Source organism: Apteryx mantelli, chromosome 1 (assembly GCF_036417845.1).
Source record: "Apteryx mantelli isolate bAptMan1 chromosome 1, bAptMan1.hap1, whole genome shotgun sequence".
NCBI classification, from domain to species: domain Eukaryota; kingdom Metazoa; phylum Chordata; class Aves; order Apterygiformes; family Apterygidae; genus Apteryx; species Apteryx mantelli.
In genome coordinates, this window is record NC_089978.1 from 182,624,857 (window position 1) to 182,645,609 (window position 20,753).

General features: G+C 36.4%; 1 protein-coding gene across 2 annotated transcripts in view; it reads right to left on the reverse strand.

The window, feature by feature from the left end:
* Positions 1-581: 581 nt before the first annotated feature.
* The window catches only part of RAB3IP (RAB3A interacting protein), a 33,931-nt gene continuing 13,759 nt past the window's right edge, over positions 582-20,753 (reverse strand). Inside the window, exons 4-11 of one of the 2 annotated variants that reach the window (XM_067313474.1) lie at positions 18,353-18,448; positions 15,726-15,803; positions 15,143-15,346; positions 9,726-9,854; positions 7,653-7,765; positions 4,051-4,150; positions 3,881-3,950; positions 582-946 (exon numbers count right to left, since the gene is read on the reverse strand). In XM_067313474.1, coding sequence (XP_067169575.1) covers positions 864-946; positions 3,881-3,950; positions 4,051-4,150; positions 7,653-7,765; positions 9,726-9,854; positions 15,143-15,346; positions 15,726-15,803; positions 18,353-18,448 — 873 coding nt within the window. In that variant the 3' untranslated portion in view covers positions 582-863. Of the gene's footprint in view, positions 947-3,880; positions 3,951-4,050; positions 4,151-7,560; positions 7,766-9,725; positions 9,855-15,142; positions 15,347-15,725; positions 15,804-18,352; positions 18,449-20,753 lie in introns of those variants that run through there. The other variant, XM_067313482.1, reaches the window with a different exon arrangement.

Consider the following 20,753-nt stretch of genomic DNA (forward strand, 5'->3'; position numbering starts at 1 on the left):
TTAAAGAAACTCATGTAAAGGATATTTTACAGGTGTGAGAACAGCTGTGGGAAGTTGACATATAAAACACTGCAACTTAGATGTACCAAAAAAGCAGAAGAAAAATTCATTTAAAGGAACAAAAAAAAACTAATGAAAGCAAGTTAAATGGGAAGAGAATGTTTTTAGCAACCAGAAAGGGGTCAGGACAGATTTCTAAACTTTGTCTAAGCGAGGGCCAAAGAGTGAAAATGTGATTTTATTCTTCCTTGATGTGTTTGAAAAGCATCCTAGCTTACAGGGAAGATATCCAGATGTATTATGCTGTTAACTCCTCATAATATGTTTTTCCTCTTACATTGTTTTAAAAATGAAAAATGTAGAAAATCAACACTTCAAAAAAATTCCAAGTTCTCCCAATTATTTGTCCCTTAACTGTATTGTGATACATGTATCTAAACACTTCAGTGAGGACAAAATGGCAGGCATTCATTCACTCTTCATAAAGTCTTCTCACAGTCTTGCAGTTTGGAATGAATCCCCTCTCTAAGGGAGGTTCCCATCATTCTGTATCACAAACTACTAAGAACACAAGACAGAGACCACTTCAGACTAACATTTATTTAATCAGAAGTTTCATTTTCAACTGTAAATTACAATCACTAATACACCTGCAAGTGCTTACCACATTTGTTCAACTATCATATGTAAGCATATACAGCATTAGTCAGTTTAAAACAATCACAGTACTTCTTAGTGCAATCTGCAAAAGGAGAAAGATCTTGGACCCACTTTGTGGAAATAAATAGAGTGACAAAAAGATTCAGTTATTTTAAAGTTATGTATATTAAATGAAGTTCATGCATGTGCAAGAGTAAAAAGATTTAGAGTTCTTCCTTGTAGTAGCCAAGTTTTGCTAGTGACATTTCTCTTCTCAGCTGCATAACTTCCCAGAACATCTGATCCACTAAAACAACAAAAGAGGTAGAAATGTCATTAACATAATGAAGTAATGAGAATATTTTATTTCAACTGACATATACAGGCTGCCTCATACATCAGCTTAGGGAAACTTCAGAATTAATGTTAACATCCGTAAAAAGGAATCAATGCATGAGAGATATCATCGCTTGGTTGGCTTTAACAAAGTTTGTAAAAATAAATATTTTGAAAATTGTAAAAGATGGTCCTATAAAAAACAATTTAGATTTTTTTTAATTAGGGAACAAAAAACCAGCAGTACTTCTTATCAACTTCAATTATTTGTAGTTTCTCAATTTTCAGTTTCCCTGCCCATCACTCATTTTCTGCAAATTTAAAAGACCGCACAAAGAAAAAAAAATAGTATAACTTGTAGGATAAGCAAAAATTGTTTCATCACAGAACTTGTGACTTTGTTGAAATTCTCCTGATTTTAATCTTTCTTTCTCCCAGTAATCTGACTGCAGCAATGAATTGGTGAGGGGGGAAAAAGACCTTTTTAAATTTCATCTGTATTTTGCTAAACATGATGTGCATCCCTCAAGCTTTTAGATGCCACAGTAATACAAATCAAAGTTATTAACTACATAATTGTTCAAGACAAAATAATTTCTATGCAGCCAAGACTATGATGTAGAATGAATTCAAAGATTAATTTCTGCAAAAAAATGCAAGGTCTTCCCTACCATATTTCAAAAACCACTTTTGCAAAAAGGAGATGCACCTCAAAAATGATATGATGTAAGAGTGGAAGCACACGCAATGCATAATGCAGACAATTATCATGAGTGTTCACATTCTAAAGGTGTTATTGAAATATTTACATAAAGCTACAAATGCAAATTTTTTTTTTTTAATGGTAAAGATGATACTTTAACTGGAACCCCAGACCCCATTTAACTCAAAACTTCTTGTGAAGAATAAATAATTTTGATAATGCTGAAAACACTGATTACATGATAGAAAGAAAAAAAAGTATCTCAAGTACTAGCGAAGTAAGTTTTTAGGTGAAACTATATAGGCCCTTCTAGTCAAAATAAAAGACAGTCTTCTAAATATAAACCAAATTAAAACTGAAAGAATGAATTTTCAAGACTTTCTGCAGTGTTATTAAGTCAACAATAATCATCACTGATCTGAATGTTGTAAAACAATTTAATGTATGAAATAAATGGCTTTTTGGTGAATTCACTGAAAATAATTCCCTTTGGCAAGGACAGTTAACAGCACTATTTGTGTGAGGAATTGTGTGTCAATTTGTCACCTCAGGGTACACTTCAGGTTAGAAATGGAAAGAGAGGATTTGGGTGTAGCCAAAATCCTGAGCTCTTGAAACAGAGAAAGATCAAAAGAGATGACTACAGGCAAGGTGGATCAAAGTGGGGATATTTGGACCAGTTGGGCCTATCCAAATTCTGGATGAAACAGGCCTACAAAAACTCGGAGACTAGAAGAATGAAAAGCATAGACAGCCATAAACATTACAATGCTATTTTATTCTACTTTCAAAAAACGCAACTGAACTCCAAAGAATTAGCAGATTTTAAAGGGTGACAATTTTTTTTTTTTTTTTGAGAACTATTAACAAAGGGTTAACGGCACTTTTTCCACTTTCTGAAGTGCTTAAGCAAATCTCAAAGCCGAAGAGGCATGGTCTATTTCAACAAAAACTTGGACTAAAGGCAAGCATTGCTAGGTAATATTCTTTGACCTGGACACAAAATGTGATTAAATTGTGTGCAGCTTAAACACAAATCATCTTAATTTTCTTTTATAGTGATAAAAAGCAAAATAGCCTTGCAAATGAAGATCAATAGCTACAATTCCAACACACAATAGATTTTTAAATTCTAGAATTAAGTAATCTAGATGTACAGTTCATACATTTTCATAGCTGCCATCTTTTATATGGACATTTTACTTGAGCCAAATAGCACAGTTAAGCACATTTCTGAATTATTAGCCCAGACAGGAGTTTAAATAGGCAGCTGTTAGATATGCTAGCCAGACAGGAACAAAGCAACCAGGTAACTGCAGTGATGGGGGGGGGGGGGGGGGGCCCTGAAGCAATGGCCGCAATAACATTTCTCTTGCTGAAGAGCAAAGGGGAAGGGGAGGAAGCCTTATATTATCAGTTATGTTTAATAACAGAGCCCTGATCAAGAGACTTTGCAATGCCACAGCAAAGGTCAAGAGCTCATTTCTCAGCTGCACTTAGCTAACTGCTTAAAATCCGGTCTCCTGTTTTATTTTTTTTACAACTTAACCCAGAACTGTTGTCATCCTTGTCAGTTCTCCCTGAAAGGCAGTCTGATGAGGAGGGCTGCGTGAATTTTCAATGCACCAAATGAGAAAAGATGCACTGACACACCAAGAAAAAAAAAAAAAATTGCCCAAGTCAAACCAAACTGAAGGTTTTTCTGGCCTCTCTAATCAACCCAACACTTTCGAGTGAAATGACATATTTTATTAGAACCAAAATTCTGGAGGTCAGTTTCAGGCGTTAACAAAATAAAACAATGGAATTGAAAGGCTAAAATGAGGCACTGTGAGAAAAGGGCAGGAGAGAACTGAACCTAGAACATCTCCATTTCCTGTGAAAGAACCTTAATTTCTTGAGTACTGTGTGAACAACTATCACTAACTCCTCCCATCACAGAGTTCTTCATAAAACTTCTCATTGAACAATGTTGGAGTTGTTATAGGTGGACTAAAATCATTTTTTCCTTTGTTGTTAACACGTTCACAGGGCCGAAGCAGAGTCAGAGGGATATCACCAAATTCTAGTAATGATTACAACAAGTACAAACATACGGTTTTCCTGTAATGTCAGGTCAGTATTGTTGTGCACAGGTAACAAGTTTTAGGCAAAAGTACTATTTAAATCGCTACTTATATCTGCAATATTTTTGCTACTCACCATCTTGCTGCTTCAGAAGTCCTTGTTGGATATATCGAATATATGTAAAGAAGTTGCACACAGAAGTGATCTGAACCAATATAAAAATAATGGTGGTTAATCTCATATGTTATACAATTGTACGGAAAAATAACTACTACTCAAAATGAAATGACAGTAAATCTACTTACCCTGTAACGACAGAAAGGAGAAATGTAGTAATAATTGCTTGAATCCCCTAATTTGATTCTATGCTTGCATGACTTACTTTGTCCACTGAGAGCACATTTCCTGCAAAATATAAAGTTTGCATAATTTAGTAAACAATTCTGACATTAATGTCTAAATACCTGCACACATTTAAGGTGCTAATATAGTTACTTTATACTGAGACAGGTACCCGAGTCTCTGATTTCATTTTATAAATTATTATATTTGGTTGCCAACTATTCAAGTTCCATATGGATTAATTTTGTTTTAACACTGGTGCATCATGAAGTATTTTGATTTTTAAATCTTTTTTTAGCTCCTGCATACTTGATCAATTCTGATCGTATACTCCCATATTTACTGGTTCAAGTTGCTCTGAAACAGTGGGATTTCTTTAACTCTTCATATGTGAAATAAACAGTTTGAATTATCAGTTGATGCCAACATTTAAACAGAACAGAAGATTTCTGCTTGAGGTTACATTTTATCATAAAAACATCAGCCCTGTAGAATAACAGTCAATTCTCTGAAGGCTGTGCAAGATGCGTTCTAAGACCAGCTTTGCATTTATGCCCAAATTTAAACTGCACTTTATATTCAGAGTATGAAAGAATTTCAGGCAAAGGAAAACAGACTGCCCAGCAATAATTCTTTCCATTGGCATTATAAACAGTGATGGTAAAATAATAAAATTTACTTTTTCTGGTGTATTGCAAATATCACATTCACAAACAAGGAAAGGTCACTAGTCAGCAGAAATTCTTCCAAAACATAATTTGAGAAAAGGCACACTGCATTTAAGATATTTTCTCCAACACTCTTCAGGAAAAAAAAAAGTTCCACACCTCTTGAAAAAACTGCTATTAATACAATCTTAATAAATGCAAATAAACCAGAAACCTGATTTATTTGGAATTTCTATATTGCAACATCTCAGATGAAATAGGTTGCTATGGTACCCACTGTTTAATTGATTCTAAAAGCTGCTGGCTCTTCTCCCTTCCATTGCTACCTCACATAAAATTAGAGAGTCAAAGAACAAGCAGCCTTTCAAAAGTGAAACAAAAATAACTAAGCTTCTGTGGTTCTACACAGCGGCCCAAAGGCCCTCAAACAGTCAGCAGCTGGTCCACAGAACCACATAAAACATAATAAAACAGAAGAGTGCATAGGGCTATCCATAACAATTCATGAGGACTGGCAGCAGCACATTCATCCAAGAAATCCTGTAGTAGCTGAAACAAGCTGATGTCCATTTCAGTTAAGCTTTTTCAAGACAGACGAACTTTCAATGCTAAGAAAATAAAGCCCTTTTTTCCTCCTTGCTATAGAATTACCTTCTGCATTTTATCTTCCATCACACCAGGTTAAATGCTGGTGTGACAGTTGCTAGTAATGCCTTGGTTCTGTGCTGTACGGTGTACCTGCAGCTTAGTGCTTTGTTCCCCACAGGGACAATTACTCGAACCCTGTGGGAAAATCCAGCTGTCTCACTCTAAGGCAGCACTTACAACACACATCATCACAAAAGTTATTGAATGGTGCCTCTATGTCAGGAATCTTCCTTCACTATTATCACAACTCCCTGCCCTCCCCCTGCCTTATTTTGCTGTTGGGCTATTACACACTATTTTATGTATCTGTTTCCCCCCACACACACACAGGCAACTGTACAAGAAAATAATTCCATTAAGAAGATTATTCTAGTTTGTTATTTATGCTGTTTTTCTATACTATGCTACCTATCAAAGAACATTGTTTCAATTAAAAAAAAAAAAATGTTTTTCACTTTAACAGTGAGAAATGTGAAACTGTCATTCTGATTCAGTGAAAACTGGAACACCTGTTTCCCATTAAGTGCCAGTAATGATATTTAAAGCAAAGCACAACTGCTGTCAAACTACATTTAAATACTGCATATTCCTCACCTATTACTTATCCACAAGCAACAGACCAAAACTTTGTCACTAAATGACAGCTGGAAAGGGAAGGAAGAAGTAAACCTATTTTTTAATATGCTTTAAAGTAACTGAAGTACAATTCGTATGTAAACATTTCTAAACAGTTAATATATAGTTAGCCAACTGTTTAAGGACTATATAAGCTTTAATTAAGAATTTATCTTAGATAGGACAAAATAGATTAAAAATCTCATGGAACTTTTGAAGGATGCAAATGAGTACTCTGGTTTGAGTGAATATTTCATCAAGTCAAGATGTAGAGAAGTTGCCTGAATTGCAACTATTTTAAATCAATTTGCCAATTGCTCTTTAATGATATGTGACTTGTTTTAATAGTTGTCTGCATTCTCCACTACATTCATGGAACACACGTCATCGTGACGCACCTTGGAACTGAAATCACCACCCCTTGAGGAGCTCCATTATTTGTGGCAGGCCCTCCTGATGGGGGACTGTTACAGCTCCAAGTAAACCTTCTGGTGACAGGACTAAGTTGAAGAATACATGAATTCCTGAATTTTGTAGGCTAGAAATGATCAAAGACTAAGTCATAAAACATAATTTTCATTTTAAGCAGTTTCTTTAAAGGAAGAGTAAAAACTTCCTTTGAAGCATGTTAAAAAGTATTTTCTCTTCTCCTCAAAAACAATGGGAACAAGAACTCAAAAACAAGGAGTACAGGAACAAAAAGAAAGAAATCTCATGTCAAGTAGAACCAAACAACAACATTTTGATAGAAATTTTCTATCAAAAAAATTGAGTTTGGCCAAAACAAGTCAATTTGTCCAAAAGATTTCCAACAAAAAAGTCAGACTTTTTCAAGAGTTGAAAGGCACGGACTTGACACGGACTTTGCTTGCTTAACCCTAACATACGCTGAAGTGCTCTACAAATCCCTCCCTTCTCTTCCACACCCATCAAAGCTCTCCTGCCTCAGCCAAGTTCCTCCCACCTAACCTTACAGCCTTCATCAGTGCCCTCACACAAAGTCTCGCCTCAGATTCCACTAGGACCATCCCAGTTTCATAACCTTCCCTCGTCATTCAACCACACCTCCCACTTTACATTCAACTCACCCTCATCTCAGTTGCATTCCCTCTTCATTATATTGCTCCTGCTCACATTCAGAGGACTTGCTCTATATACTTCCTCTTAAATCCTTCAGCTGCCTTTGCCAGTGTTATATATATCCTCAATTTCTTACACCACAAATATTCTAGATGGATGGTATTCAGTCTGTACTACTTCATACCTATTTCTTTCATAATACCTTCCATGCCATAGCCCCTGTTTTAAGTATCAGGATGATCTTCAAGTGAGTGTTACTTTTACAGTTATGTACTACAAATAAAGCAAATGACTCTCCCAAAAAAGGAATTTCTCTTGAAGGCTTGTTCTACATTAGGCTTTTTTTTTTTTGGGGGGGGGGGGGGTAAGTTTGATTTGTTGTCTACTTTCCCCATAAAATTTTGCAACAGCAGTCTTGACATCTCATATTTTAGGAAATATTTACAAATTTAAGATATACACATTTGAATAAGGTGATCGGTTGATAGCAGTTTTCTCAATCCAAGAGTTCTCAAATGGTCAAGGTTCCCCTTTTGTCTGTTAGCTTAACATACTTTGGTCCCCCACATTCAACTGCAGAAGCTTTCACAAATCGAACAGGTTGCAAGCCAACAGGTTCAATGCTCAGAGTGTTGTTTTCAACAGCTTCCAGAACAGCTGAGGCCAACTGCAAAAGAAGTTTAGAAAGCAGTTAAAACAGCTTAGCATTAGCCATTGTTCTCAAAGTAGTGACACATTTCTGCCTCTATAAAGCTAGAAATACTGAAAAAACTCAACTCATTCAATTACAAATCAGATTTGCTTTATATGCTGTTGTAAGCAAAATCAAAAAGGTCCCATTCCCAGACTGGGGTTTAAACTCTGTCCTACAAATAACTGCCTTCCATGAGGCAAGATAACTGTCTTTACAGCAGAGTATGTAGGCAAGCATGTTTTAACTGTTAACTGTACATTAAATTCATTCCTCATAAGCCCAAACAGCATATACATTTGAACAAGCAATGATTTTGTCAAAGACTGGACACAGCACAAAACCTTGTTTTAAAATTGCTCTAATTTTACTGTATTCCATAGAAAAACAAAATTATGCAATATGCCTTCTTTACCTCACACAAAGGAAATAAGTATTATGTCACAGTTTTTGAAACATAGCTTTAGAAAAGCGTTCAAAGAAATAAAACTAAGCAATAAAGAGAAAAACCAACAGGTAATTGCAACTTTAATACAGTGGCCTAGCTAAAACATCATCTTCTTGAAACAAAGGGCAGCTTTCCTCAATGTTATTTGATGTTAGCTCTTTATAAACACACAGCTTTTAGACACTAGAAACATGTTAATTGTTTGACAGGCCTCAACAGTTGCCCAGGTTTACTGTTTAAGTATGGCCAAATAATATTCTACTGTGCATATTTTAAAAACAAAGTTGTATTAAAGTAGTTCAAATATTTTTTCTCTGCCACCTCTCAAAAGCAAACCAGAACAGTACTCATGCACACAAGAGACTACCAAGAGTTAATGTAATGCTTCAGCTAGTCAGATAACCGCATTTCCAATTATTCAAAAACATAACACATGTAATTTATTAATTTAACTGCACAGCAGTTGATAATCAAAAGGAAAATAGGGGTTGGTCAATCCACGCACAACATCTGGAAACAATAACTGATATAACTGACAAGTGCTAGATGCCTCATTCTTTCCTCAAGAAAAAATACAAATCTACAGTAATTGTATCACCACTGAAGTGGAAACAACAAAATGAAGTTGCTGGGGGAAAAAACAGGATGGCCTAGTTATACACACTACAGAAGCAAATCAATTCCTACAGTAACAAGGTAAATTTTTTAGTGGGAGAGGTTCATATGATGCTCTATACCAACCAAAAGGAATTAGTATACAATTACATAGAGCATTTTCCATGTGAGGTTTTTCAGTTTCTAAAACATTCTTTCATTTTTCATTTTCTTATAAAAAAAGGTGCTCAATAATAAGGACTAAGCAGAGGACTTGCAGCTGCAACCACTTCCACATTATTCCCAGTCTTTCATCTCTATTTGAGGGGACAGGGAGATCACAAACAAAAAAAAAGTCACATCATTGTTTTCATCTAAAACTATATTCCCGAAATGTTCCTCTTAAACATTAAATCCCAAAGTTGAGTTCTTGCAACTCAAACTTCAAGAAAACATCCAAGTTGTGCTTTCCAGCTGCTGCAGTTAACAGAGAGAAAATATGTCCACAAAAAAATCAAATATATTGTGGTCTCTACTGCCCTCTATATAAAGTAGAGACAGTGATAGGACAGTCTTTCTACAAAAATGCATCTCTGAAATGTCAGTGGAACACCCGCCATCCATTCCTACAAACATCAGATTCAATCAGACAGCAGTAAAGTCTAAAAAAGGAGTAAGACAGCCTCTACCTGAAAAGCTGGTATCTAAAATAGCAAACAGCAAAGAAAAACTGATTATCTCAATACTCCATACTACACTACTTCACTGTAAACTGTCCCACTGTAATGAAATAAAAAATGCTTCATATGAAAGCATTTTTACTGCAGTCTATTATTGGCTTTATGCAAGATATTCAAAGGAAAAATGTCAGTGACAACATTTAGACTACATTACCTCACTTTTTGAGAAGGTTAAACATGGAAAAATATCTTCCCGATAGATTTTGTCCAAGAAAGGGCATGTTCTGTCCATAGTAGGCTCATCCTTCCAAGATCTGAATTCATTATACAGAGATAGGTCAGCCTAAAACACAAAGATTCACATATTTTAGTACTATGGTTATCACACTAGTGTTGAAAATGTGTAAGCATCCACAGATAAATAGTAAGCATTAAAACTAAATGCTTTCCATTGCACCGTGAAAGAATGCTATTGCACTCCAGCTCTGAGCACCTTCTAAAACCCCCTTTCCTAAGACTGTAAATTTGAGCAATTCAAAACGTACCATTCTCAAGACAGACTTAATGCATTCATTGGTCACCATGACACAAATGACAAGCTAATCACCTCTCCCCCATTTCCTAAGCTTCCAGGACAGTTTTGAAAATGTACCAGCTATTGTTTAACAGACAAAAGCCAGTAATTTGCTTCTTTGCACATCTTCCTTACAGTGTTTTAGTCCATCTGTTTTCATGAATCACAGAAAAGCAAGGAAATCTAAAGAAAACAACAATTGCAATCCTAGACATTTTATATATTCACACAGCATTTGAATGTAATGCACTGCTATCTGAATGCAAAAAAGAAAATACACATTTAACAGTAAACGTACTAACACAGGAAAACTAGAATTCAATACCCAAATCACTTAGAACTTTACTCTTATGCTCCATTTTACATCTTCAAGTCCAAACTTCCTTCTACACTATGCTATGACAGGAGGGGGAGGATATTCACTGAGCTTCATATTAGGCTCCTCGTTTGTGAGCTGACTTTCCCCAGTTCCTATAGTCAATGGAGAAATACTAAAAAACAAACAAAAAAAACCCACCCACACATGAAATCACAATAACAGTTATTTGAATTGGGAAAATAGGAGTAAGCATGCTCTGTATTAAGAGACAGTTTTATCCGTTTTGAAAATACCTTGTTTTGCTCTCTCCATGTTGCAGTTTTCTGGTGAGAAGGCACCTACCCAGTCTGGTATTCAGGAGACAGGTACTAGGTCACTATTAAAGTCAATGGTTCCATTAGGAAACAGCCTATCCCATGGGGTGAATGCCCATTAACGCCTGGTATCCACTAGGCACTCGCAGAGCACATCATCTGGTTTTGTTTCACCTGACAAGAATCCTATTTATAAGTGCCAAGGATGCTCCAAAACATGAGCCAAGCCCAGTGGGGATGACTGCTTCTGAAGCACACTCCTAATCCAAACTAAAACACCAAAGTAGGCCACCCTCCCTCCACCCCCACAGGATCGTCATCCCGATGTGCACTAACTACTCAGACTGGCTTCGAGTCTGTTGACACATACCTTCAGCACCTTTCCCCTCCTACTGTTTGTTAAATCCCTTTCTTGTACTATAGCAGAACTACACTCTCCAAAGCCAAGACCTGTGTGTCTGCTCACTGCGAGGCACTATGGGAGCCTACTGGCATAAAGGAGATACAAATCCAGGTGACAGTGTTGAAGTGATCTAAAGCTATATGAAAGGATATAAGCAGGAGGTCAGCAAAGTCAGAGGAATGAAAAACAAAGATGATGAGATACAGCAAAGGTAGGAAACAAAGTCATGGAGAAGAAGTGTCCATAGAAATGGTGGCAGATAGTCATATGGAATGAAAGGAAAAAAGAAAAAAAACTGACTGTGCAGTCAAGCAGAGAAGCCACAAACAGGTTATTATGATAGGAAAAGTAGAACCTAATGCTACTGCCTACTGACTCCTTAGATTACCTCTCCACTCCAGAGAGTATGGAGAGATACAAATAGGAAAAAAGGGGGAGTGAGGATGAAAAGTATTTAGAAGAAAGGAATTTTTTTAAAAAACCCAGACACCAACAAATACTAACACTGGTTTTACAACATGCATCTTAGAAAACAAATGTGATTTTAAAATCTTGTAACATTAAAAACAGATAGTGTAGATGAGATACTGAAGAGGGAAAGTAATTCATGCTAGAGGTAACCCAATTAAAAAGATGAATATACTCCTTTGAACCAACCTCCTTCAGTGTTCTGTTCTTCCTTATGCACCTCCCTTTCTTTGAGCCTTCAGCACTTCACCATTTTCTTTTACAGATATATTTTGGTGAGTTCTTTTGTTTTGAGAGGGATGGAGGGATTAAAAACAAACTACAAAAATTAGATTGGCAAATTTGTTTACCATTAGACCCATTTGCCTTTCACTCAGGTATAATCAGAAACAACTATCTTAATTAAGCGAGTCCATAAATGCTTTGGTTGCTAAGTCACCAGCCTCATTGTATAAATGAAACTCAATAGGTGTAACTTGCTCCCTAAAGGAACATTTCCCTACCTTAAAGCCCATCTCAGGTCTGGCTTTAAATTGAATACCATCAAGAGATATCGGCAGGGAAAAAAAAGCCATTTTCAGTTTCTTCTATATGATTCTAAGCATTAAGACGCATTTCTCATTAACCGAGTTGGTTATTTTCTATATTTAACTCAATTTCCCCCAAACCCATGATTTACAAAGAAGCTGCCTTAAAAAACTGCTCAGTGAACATAACTTGATGCTTTTCCTCTCTGATCTACACTGTGTGCGTGCTGTATGTGTATCTCCTCCCTGCCTTTACTTGCATTAGACCAAAGTTTTGATTACTTGCAATTAAATATACAGCCAATTGTAATTACAATTTTGGCTGAGTTTTTAACATTTTAATTTTACAGTAAACAATTAAAATACAACATCAGAGAAACATTTCAGTTCTTAAAAAAAGTGACACATTTAGCAGCATTTATACTGAGTGAACGTTACCTGCCTGCCTAAGATGAATGCAGCTATTTGGCTTGCCCAAATCCTGTTGATGCCTACATTCATTAAGCACCCATCTGCTTATCCTTGAGGTTACCCACACATGCTTGGTAGTATTTGTCTGGGAATATGGCACCTTTCTGTCTCCCCTGCAATTTAGGGTAGACAGTCACTTGGACACTGCCTGTGTTCCACAAAGAAATCTGAAGATTGATATGGCTTTATCCAACATCTGGGAACGGAAAAGTCTGGCTTCTGGACTCTCCATGAGGGTATCACAGCCACACTTCCTGCAGCCCAGGATAACACTGCCATCACAAGGCCACTACTTACCCCCGAGCAAGAGCATTCTTTGCCCCCCCCCCCCCTTCTGAAGCTCAGTCACTCTAAAAAAAAAAAAAAAATCAGGAAAATGGCACATGAGGGAGGGAACTAACTTGGTGGTGAGAATATTTGGCAAAAAAAGGGGGCAGAATTAAAGTTCCAGACCCAGCTCCCAGAAACGCATAAGCATTTACACTAGGCCAGCAATAAACAAAAGCAGTTCTGAGAATAGGGAAGATAAACAAAAACACACAGTACAGGATAAAACAAAGCAGTAAGGAACGTAAGTCCTCCCCTCCTTAAAACTGAGTGTCCTACCCACTAGACCAGAGGCAGTCTTGCCTTCTCCGCCCCATGGTGCACTCCATTAAGTATTCTCACTCAGGAGAGAGAAAGACTTGACTCCCCATGGGCAGAAAATCCAGGTATTTCTTACTGATTCCTTAGGCTGTCACTAGAAGAAACAGTCACCTATTTTAAGCAGACTGGATCAACTTCAGAGTGTTTCCTTATGTGGCCAATAAAATGGAGACTGAAAGAAAGAAAGAAATACAGACCAGGCAGACTGGACCTTCTGCTGCACGTCCTTCACATGCACCACTTTCTCTCCATAGGAAATTGGGGCAAAATCATTCCCCGCCCTGCCAGACACGCAAAATGTCATTGAGTCATGACCTCAACATGATGTTTTCAAAGTGACTGGGCTTTCTCAAGAGTGACTGAGATTCAATTTTGAAATGAAAAACATTTTGGATATCATGTAAAGTGGGTAGGCAGGACGTAAAGCTTTTGAACAGAGGCTTGAAAATGTCTTCCATTTTCTAGATTTAAAGGCACATACTATAAGTGTGCTTAATGACAGAAGTCAAAACAAAATACAAAATGGCCACAGAGAATCAGATTAAAGATCCAACTAGCCCAACTCCCTTCTCTGACAATGGCCAGCAGTGACTTAGGGCTAGCTACAGAGCAATATAGTGGTATTTCTTCATTACAGCCTCCCAACTTATAGTCATCTGTGGTTTAAAAGCTTCCTGAGTCAAAAAATCATGCCTGTATTTTCTATATACCATGACAGGCTTCTCTCTTGTGAGTATGCATGATTAAATTTTGAACCCATTTATATTTTTTAGTCTCACTACCTTGTGACGAGTTCTAAAATTTAGTTTTGTGCTGACTTTTCATTTTAGTTTCCAGAGAGTTCTCATTACTAGCAATAATTAATATTGTTCACCATTCATCTTCCCCGTGTCACCTGTGACTGTACAGATTTTTGCTCTACCTCAGACGCCTCTCCTTCGCCACAGAGAGTCCTAATTTCTCTCCATACAGAAGGACTTCCATAGCTTTGATCATGTATGTCACACTTCATATTTTCATTACGTCCTTTCCGAGATGGACATATCATAGCTGCATGCAGAATTAGACACATACATTTACTGTGTTTGTACAGCAGCATAGTACTTTTTGTTTTGCTATTTATTTCTTTCCTGATAACTTCTGAAGATATGTGGGTCTTCAACCACCACTGAATACAGAGATGGTGTTTTCAAACAGTTATCCACAAGGACACTACAGTTGGGGGGGTTTTCTGCACAATGTACCTAATTTTAAGACCACAACTGCATGTCTACTAGAGTTGCATTTTTCACTAGACGCTCTATTCTTCATTTATTGATTTTCAATTTCATCTGCTGTTCCATGACCCAATCAGTATCATGAGATCCTTATCAACTCTTCAGTCATTTTTTTGCTACTATCGTTCTGAGGACCTAAGCACCAAACTGTCACCTCGGTATTTCCCCACTTTCAATGGCATTTACAAGTAGATCAAAAAATCACAGGTCCCTGTGGGACTTGACTGGTAACTCTCCTCCATATCTCTAATAAATTATCATTTATTTCTTCTTTTTGTGTCCCCTCCTCCCCTTTTCACCCATTAGTGATGTATAAAACAATTTTTCTCCTATGACAATTTAGTTTAAGAAGCTTTGGTGAGGACTTTCATTCAGTTATATATATATTTTAATTCAAGTATTTCATATTTTATCTCATTCCCCTCCTCCAAAGATTTAAAAGTAAAAAAGACTTAAATACCAATAGCCGGTGATTTTTCTAAGAAAATCTTTCTTTCATTAGTGACAAGATATCTCTGAAAGCATGCAGTACTACATGAAGATTTAACACACAGGAGATTTACTGTGATAAAAATGAAACAATAAAACTAGCTTATCAGCAAAAGAACCCAACAATCCTTGCATTGTTACCTCTTTACAGTCTTTTACAATTGGCTGCATCATGGTAAGGTCCTGATGACTGCCACCCATAGCACTACTTGTACTCTTGTTTCTTGCATGCCCTTTTTTAAAAGGTGTTTTTCCACTAGACTGAAGCTCTTTAGTTGGAGATGTCGGTGAAGTAGACAGTACCAGTGTTTTCAATGCTGCTACTTCTGCCTGAAGGACATCGATCTTGAAAATAAAAATATAAAGTCATTAACAGACCATATCATGTTAGGGCATGAATATGTTAAATCCTTCAACAATTTCCGGTTATCTTCATTCAGATCAAGACTTGTTTTTCCAGCAGTACTAGCACACATCCCTATGCAATTGCACGCTGTAGTAAGACTGGTTTCCTAGGCACCTGACTAGCTATCCAAGAACGCTGTTGAAACGCCAGTTGTGCATCCATAGATGTTAGCTAATACATCAAGGCAACATGGAACAATTTAGTATATATTTTAAAAATGTATACATGCAAGGCTCATTTTTATGTCTTTATCATTCACACTTTAGATTCAAAGACACGTGAAAAGACAAAGCAAGGAAGTTCAAAAAAACCCCTCACCTTTCCCTGTGCTTCTTTTAACTGTTTTTCTGCTGCAGCTTGTTTGACATTAGCTTCTTTAACCATTTTGTGTGCTTCCTATAAAAAAATATTTACATAGTGTAAATACAAGTTTAAAAGATTCACTTAAAAAACTAAGGAGTATATCCTACTCCTTTGCTTCATGGATATTACTTGTGATTAATAAGTTGTGCAACAATCCACTGGAATTAGATAGTTATGTACCCCCAAAATACCTACAAATGTATCAATTTGAATTCATCATTGGGCCAATAAGTTCCTTTTCCTTGGGCTGAGCCCAGATTCAGAAAATGAGCAACTCCACCCATTCACAGCTAACCCACCTCCGGCAGAAACAATACCTGTCAGGAATGCCAGGCTCCAGTCATGCTTCAGTGGCTTCCAGTTGAAGTTCCTTGACCCCCCAAGAGAAAGACTCAAGCCAGTAGCGACAAAAGCAACATGGGCACAACAGCACATTCAAAAGAACTGCTCCCTTCTTCTGGCCAGAATAGCCAGTTTTAGTCAACTGTAAATTTCTGCATGAAGAAACTGGTCAAATGACTGTGAAGCCTGCATTCTTACCATCAATAACACAGGCAAAGTAAAAGCTAAAAGTAATTTATGGATTAATATGCATTTCTTAAACAGAACAGAAAAGGAAATACTAAAAATAATCCAGGTAAGCAAGCAAATCAAAAAGAAAGTGTAAAAGGCCCAGGAATTTTTTTTTTAAACATCCTTTTACCTCATACCTCTAAGCCTTCTGCCTGCAGAATGTATTTGTCTAGGCCCTGATCCAGCAATTTGCTGCCTACGATCAAATTACTATTCTTTCTTAGCATTTACTGAAGGCAACACAAACTGAAGGATCAGGGCCACTGACTAAATTACTTGGGATAGGGATCCTTCTTATATCTGTAAAGCGCCTAGCACATATCTGGACGCTATATAAATAAAACAAAATTTAATACATCACCATACCAAAAGATCTGGCTCCCACTGGCATACAACACAACTGTATAATATGGGTTTGTAAGTCTCTTAAATAACAACAGACACATGCAGGAATGTGAAGATACACATTTATACAATGTGTACAGATACATTTAACACTGACCATGCAGTTTCCGTCTAGGGATGCACCTTTGAAAGCAAAGCATGTTACATTCCCAACACTAACAGTGCAATCATGTAACATATACACCCAGCTGTGCAAAGCAGGTCTTGATCCTCCATTGGGATACATTAATATAAGCTCCAGCACCCGTTTATACAGTTACTGCAATTAGTAGGATTCAGAATAGAACATGAATCCAAGGGCTGTAGATCCCAGTGCAAAATCAAGACACTACAATGATGCCTTTCATTAGAGGCTCTCAGCAAAATCAAATGATAAAAGAAAATTCAAGTGACATGCCCATAACAGTTGGGGGTTATGAATAATTAAAACTCATTAAACAATCATTACTAATGTGTTATATTTCAAATGTAGCATTAACAGATTAAGTGATGGATTGCTCTAAGTTATGAAGTGTCATTAATATAAAATTTCATGGGCAATTTTATTTTTATTCTTACACACTTAAGATACCTGTCCAAGATTTTCTTCACCAGTTTCCTCCCACCAACATACACACATATTATGCTAAAAAGTATCTTTCCAGACTTTATTTATTCCCCACACTCCAAAGTTACTTAGCTTTAAGTAACTTTGCCCTACTGGGATGATGAAATAAGATGTGTAGCCAACCCACAGAGCAGTTTGTAATTTGATTTTGAATGTTAATATTATTCAGTTTCTGATAGCACTTCTATACCAACACAATATCATAGGTTTAAATACTCTTTCTAAAACATACTTAATGTTATATCTTTATGCATATACTGAAAATCAGTACTTATAATACTGTAAATGTATAGAGCATCCCTGCATTATGAAATTTATTCTGACAGTTGTGTGTATCACAATTTAGCCTCCAGGCATTCCGTGATAAAATGGCAACTGATCCTGCTTCTAGGATGGATTTCAGATTTTTTTCAGATGTGGTGCAAGATCACAAACTTTGCTGGCACCACTGCCCTCTTCTCAAATGAAAAGGTCCCACTCAAAGTTCAGGCTTCTCACTTTGCAGCCATGTCCAACCCGGTGCATTACTCAAAGTTTCATGCTTCTTTTCAAGTCTGTGGGAATAACATGCTGCCAGGCCCCAAATTCAAAAGCTGAAAGCATGAAGTGTGCTGCCTCCATTAATCTCGAACTATCTTATTTTGTATTTAGTCACCATGGCAACCCCAAATTTAGCTCTTATCTAGATAGTCTTGTTGACAGACAGAGAAGCTGTCTCAGAATAGTTATGCCAAAAAAATAAGCTTAGATAGTTTTAAGTTTCCTGATACATTGTCCTTATTTTCTTCATTTTGTATCTAAGCAGATTGACAAGCTCAGCAAGGTCTCTTTCATCTAAAACAATCTACTGCTTGCTCTTAAGCCTCTAGTTCAACACACACTGGTCTTGAGCTTTGTAAGCTTATTGCAGAAAAATTCAGCATACAATACACTGATTCTACATAACACATCTGGCTCGGCCTCCTTTAAGTATATCACATCGAAGACTCCAACAAACCTCAAACAGACTAGCTGTAAGTTCTTCCAATTCCTGTCCAAGTTGATCTCGCACTTTAGAAAGCCTTTCACATTCTTCATCTTTTAACTTCAGCTCCTATGGAAAATTGAAAGTTATTTATTCTGACTTAGAGTAATAATTTGGCCTTTTAAAGCTAATACTACGGGGGGGGGGGGAAATATATATATATATATTATATATATATATATATATATATATATATATATATATCTCAGAGGAACATATACAACCTTTGCTAAACAAAGCCTTTCAAAACATTAATCTTAATACTAGAAGCAATAAAATTAATGCTGCACATACATAGCTATTCCTGCTATACAGCAACCTACCAGGCCAATCTAAAGCATCTCTAACCTAAATATCAGAATTTCCATAATACTCTGAAGCATAAGCAGCTTTTTCTGCTTGAAGTATAGAAGACTAGTCACTTAAAATATGGATCAAATTAAATATTGAAACAGGCAGAATAATACTGCTATTACTGTTTGCCCATTCCTTAACATACACTTAAAGTAATTCTTAAGTACTTATTCTTAAAAAAAAAAAAAAAAGTTTCTTTCAAAAATAGCTTTTGTCTCAGGTTTACTCACAGAATCTTAAAATATATTTTACTATAAATATTTCATCTCTCACAAGTCTCCTTACAACTAATACAATTCCAAAATTATACTCCAGTTATATCCTTACTCTTGTTTATGCAGTGATAAAAAAAAAAAAAAAAAAAAAAATCAAATGAAAGCAGTTTAATGAAATTCAAAATATGTTACTTGTCTTCAGTATCACTAGAACATGGTTAGAGGAAGCCTGGCCATATCACTGGTACAGTATGACCTCAATACAGATTTAGCAGTATAAAGGTTACCCATGCCCAAGCTTATCAGGGTTTTCCCAATTCTGAGAAAAAACTGGGACATTTTTGCAGGGAAGTACAAAAAGTTTAACAGGAAATTTGAAAGAAGAGTTACTCTACCCTTTCCCATCCATTAAACCCTGAAATTTCTTGTAAGAGAGAGAGAAGGATGGAGAGGGAGGGGGAAAAAAAAAACAGTATATAGCCAACTTCTAAGCATTTTTGGACATAACTCCCCTTCCATCCCCCGCCCTGTCTAGTTCTTCCTTCTTTTCCTTTCCCCCCACCAAGCTAGCTATGACACTACCACCACTCCTGAAACGCAAGACTCAAAGCCACAAGTCCGTCACTGACACGTTAGAGAACTCATACACACACTAGCAATAACTTGCTTCAAAAACCTCCAGAAGCTCGTTAAGAACCTACCTGCCTTCAGAAAACTCTGGGAGACCAGTCACTACAAAGTCATAAAACCAAAGGTCAAAAATCTCAGCTTCCTGCATGTTTCTGGAAGGTAATTAGCATTTCTCCCCAAATCTTCATGACTGAGTAACCTTTTATGCAACTATACCGAAAATTACGTTTTGCCTTGTAGCATGGTGATATGAGGTCTTGCTCTCGATTTCTGCAGCAAGATTGGCAATAGATTTTCCTCTAAGATGAAGGGTCTTATTAGACTTCAGCTCCTAGATTTGACAAGTGTTTAAGGACTGCTCTAGACTTATGTAATATTAAAAGCATTTGTCTTTTTTTTTCCATTTGGTTTTAACTTTGGACGTTTTGACTGATTTTTATTCTAGTTGTTTTCCATTTTGATCTTTTAATTTCCATATGCAGCCTTTTAACTATTTTGAAAGGCACCATTTAAACGATGGTGCTTTTTCCACAGTATTTCCTCAAATAGTACTCAACTCCTACCTACTATTCCCTGTTCTGTACACAACTAGCTATTCTCCCCCCAAACACACCCTACAAAAAAGGTAATAAAATACAAAGAAAATAGAATACAGAAAGCCAAAGAGAAAGAGAGAGATACTGGAGAGGAAGAAATAAAGAAAAAAGGAGAGAACAAAATTTAATGTTTTTGTTTAAAATCTTTGTAAGTTTAAAATGTGTTTTCCATGTAAAATACAGTTCTTAATATGGAAATGAAAAATTCTGATGCAATGTGCTTAAAATTTAAGTTTTGTGTGTTCCTACATATGTGGAGAACATGTCAGCACCTTAATTTGTCAGTTTATTCCACTGGTTTGTAAAGGAAATGCTACATACATCACTACATCTTAAAAAGAAGCTATATTAATATTCAGGTCAAGACCTATCAAACTCGCATAGAAGGTAAAACTACCCTGGCTCACTTTGAGCTACACTGTCAATAGTCTGTTTTAGGTAAGGTTGTTAGTTTCACTTCTAAGCGGGAAGATTAAGAGGTTTTAGATTAAGTTTAGGCAGCGAAGTAAAACTACTTAATGAAAACAAAGAGAAGACAACACCATGCAGTCTACTGCTCAGGGCTGCTTAGCTATATTT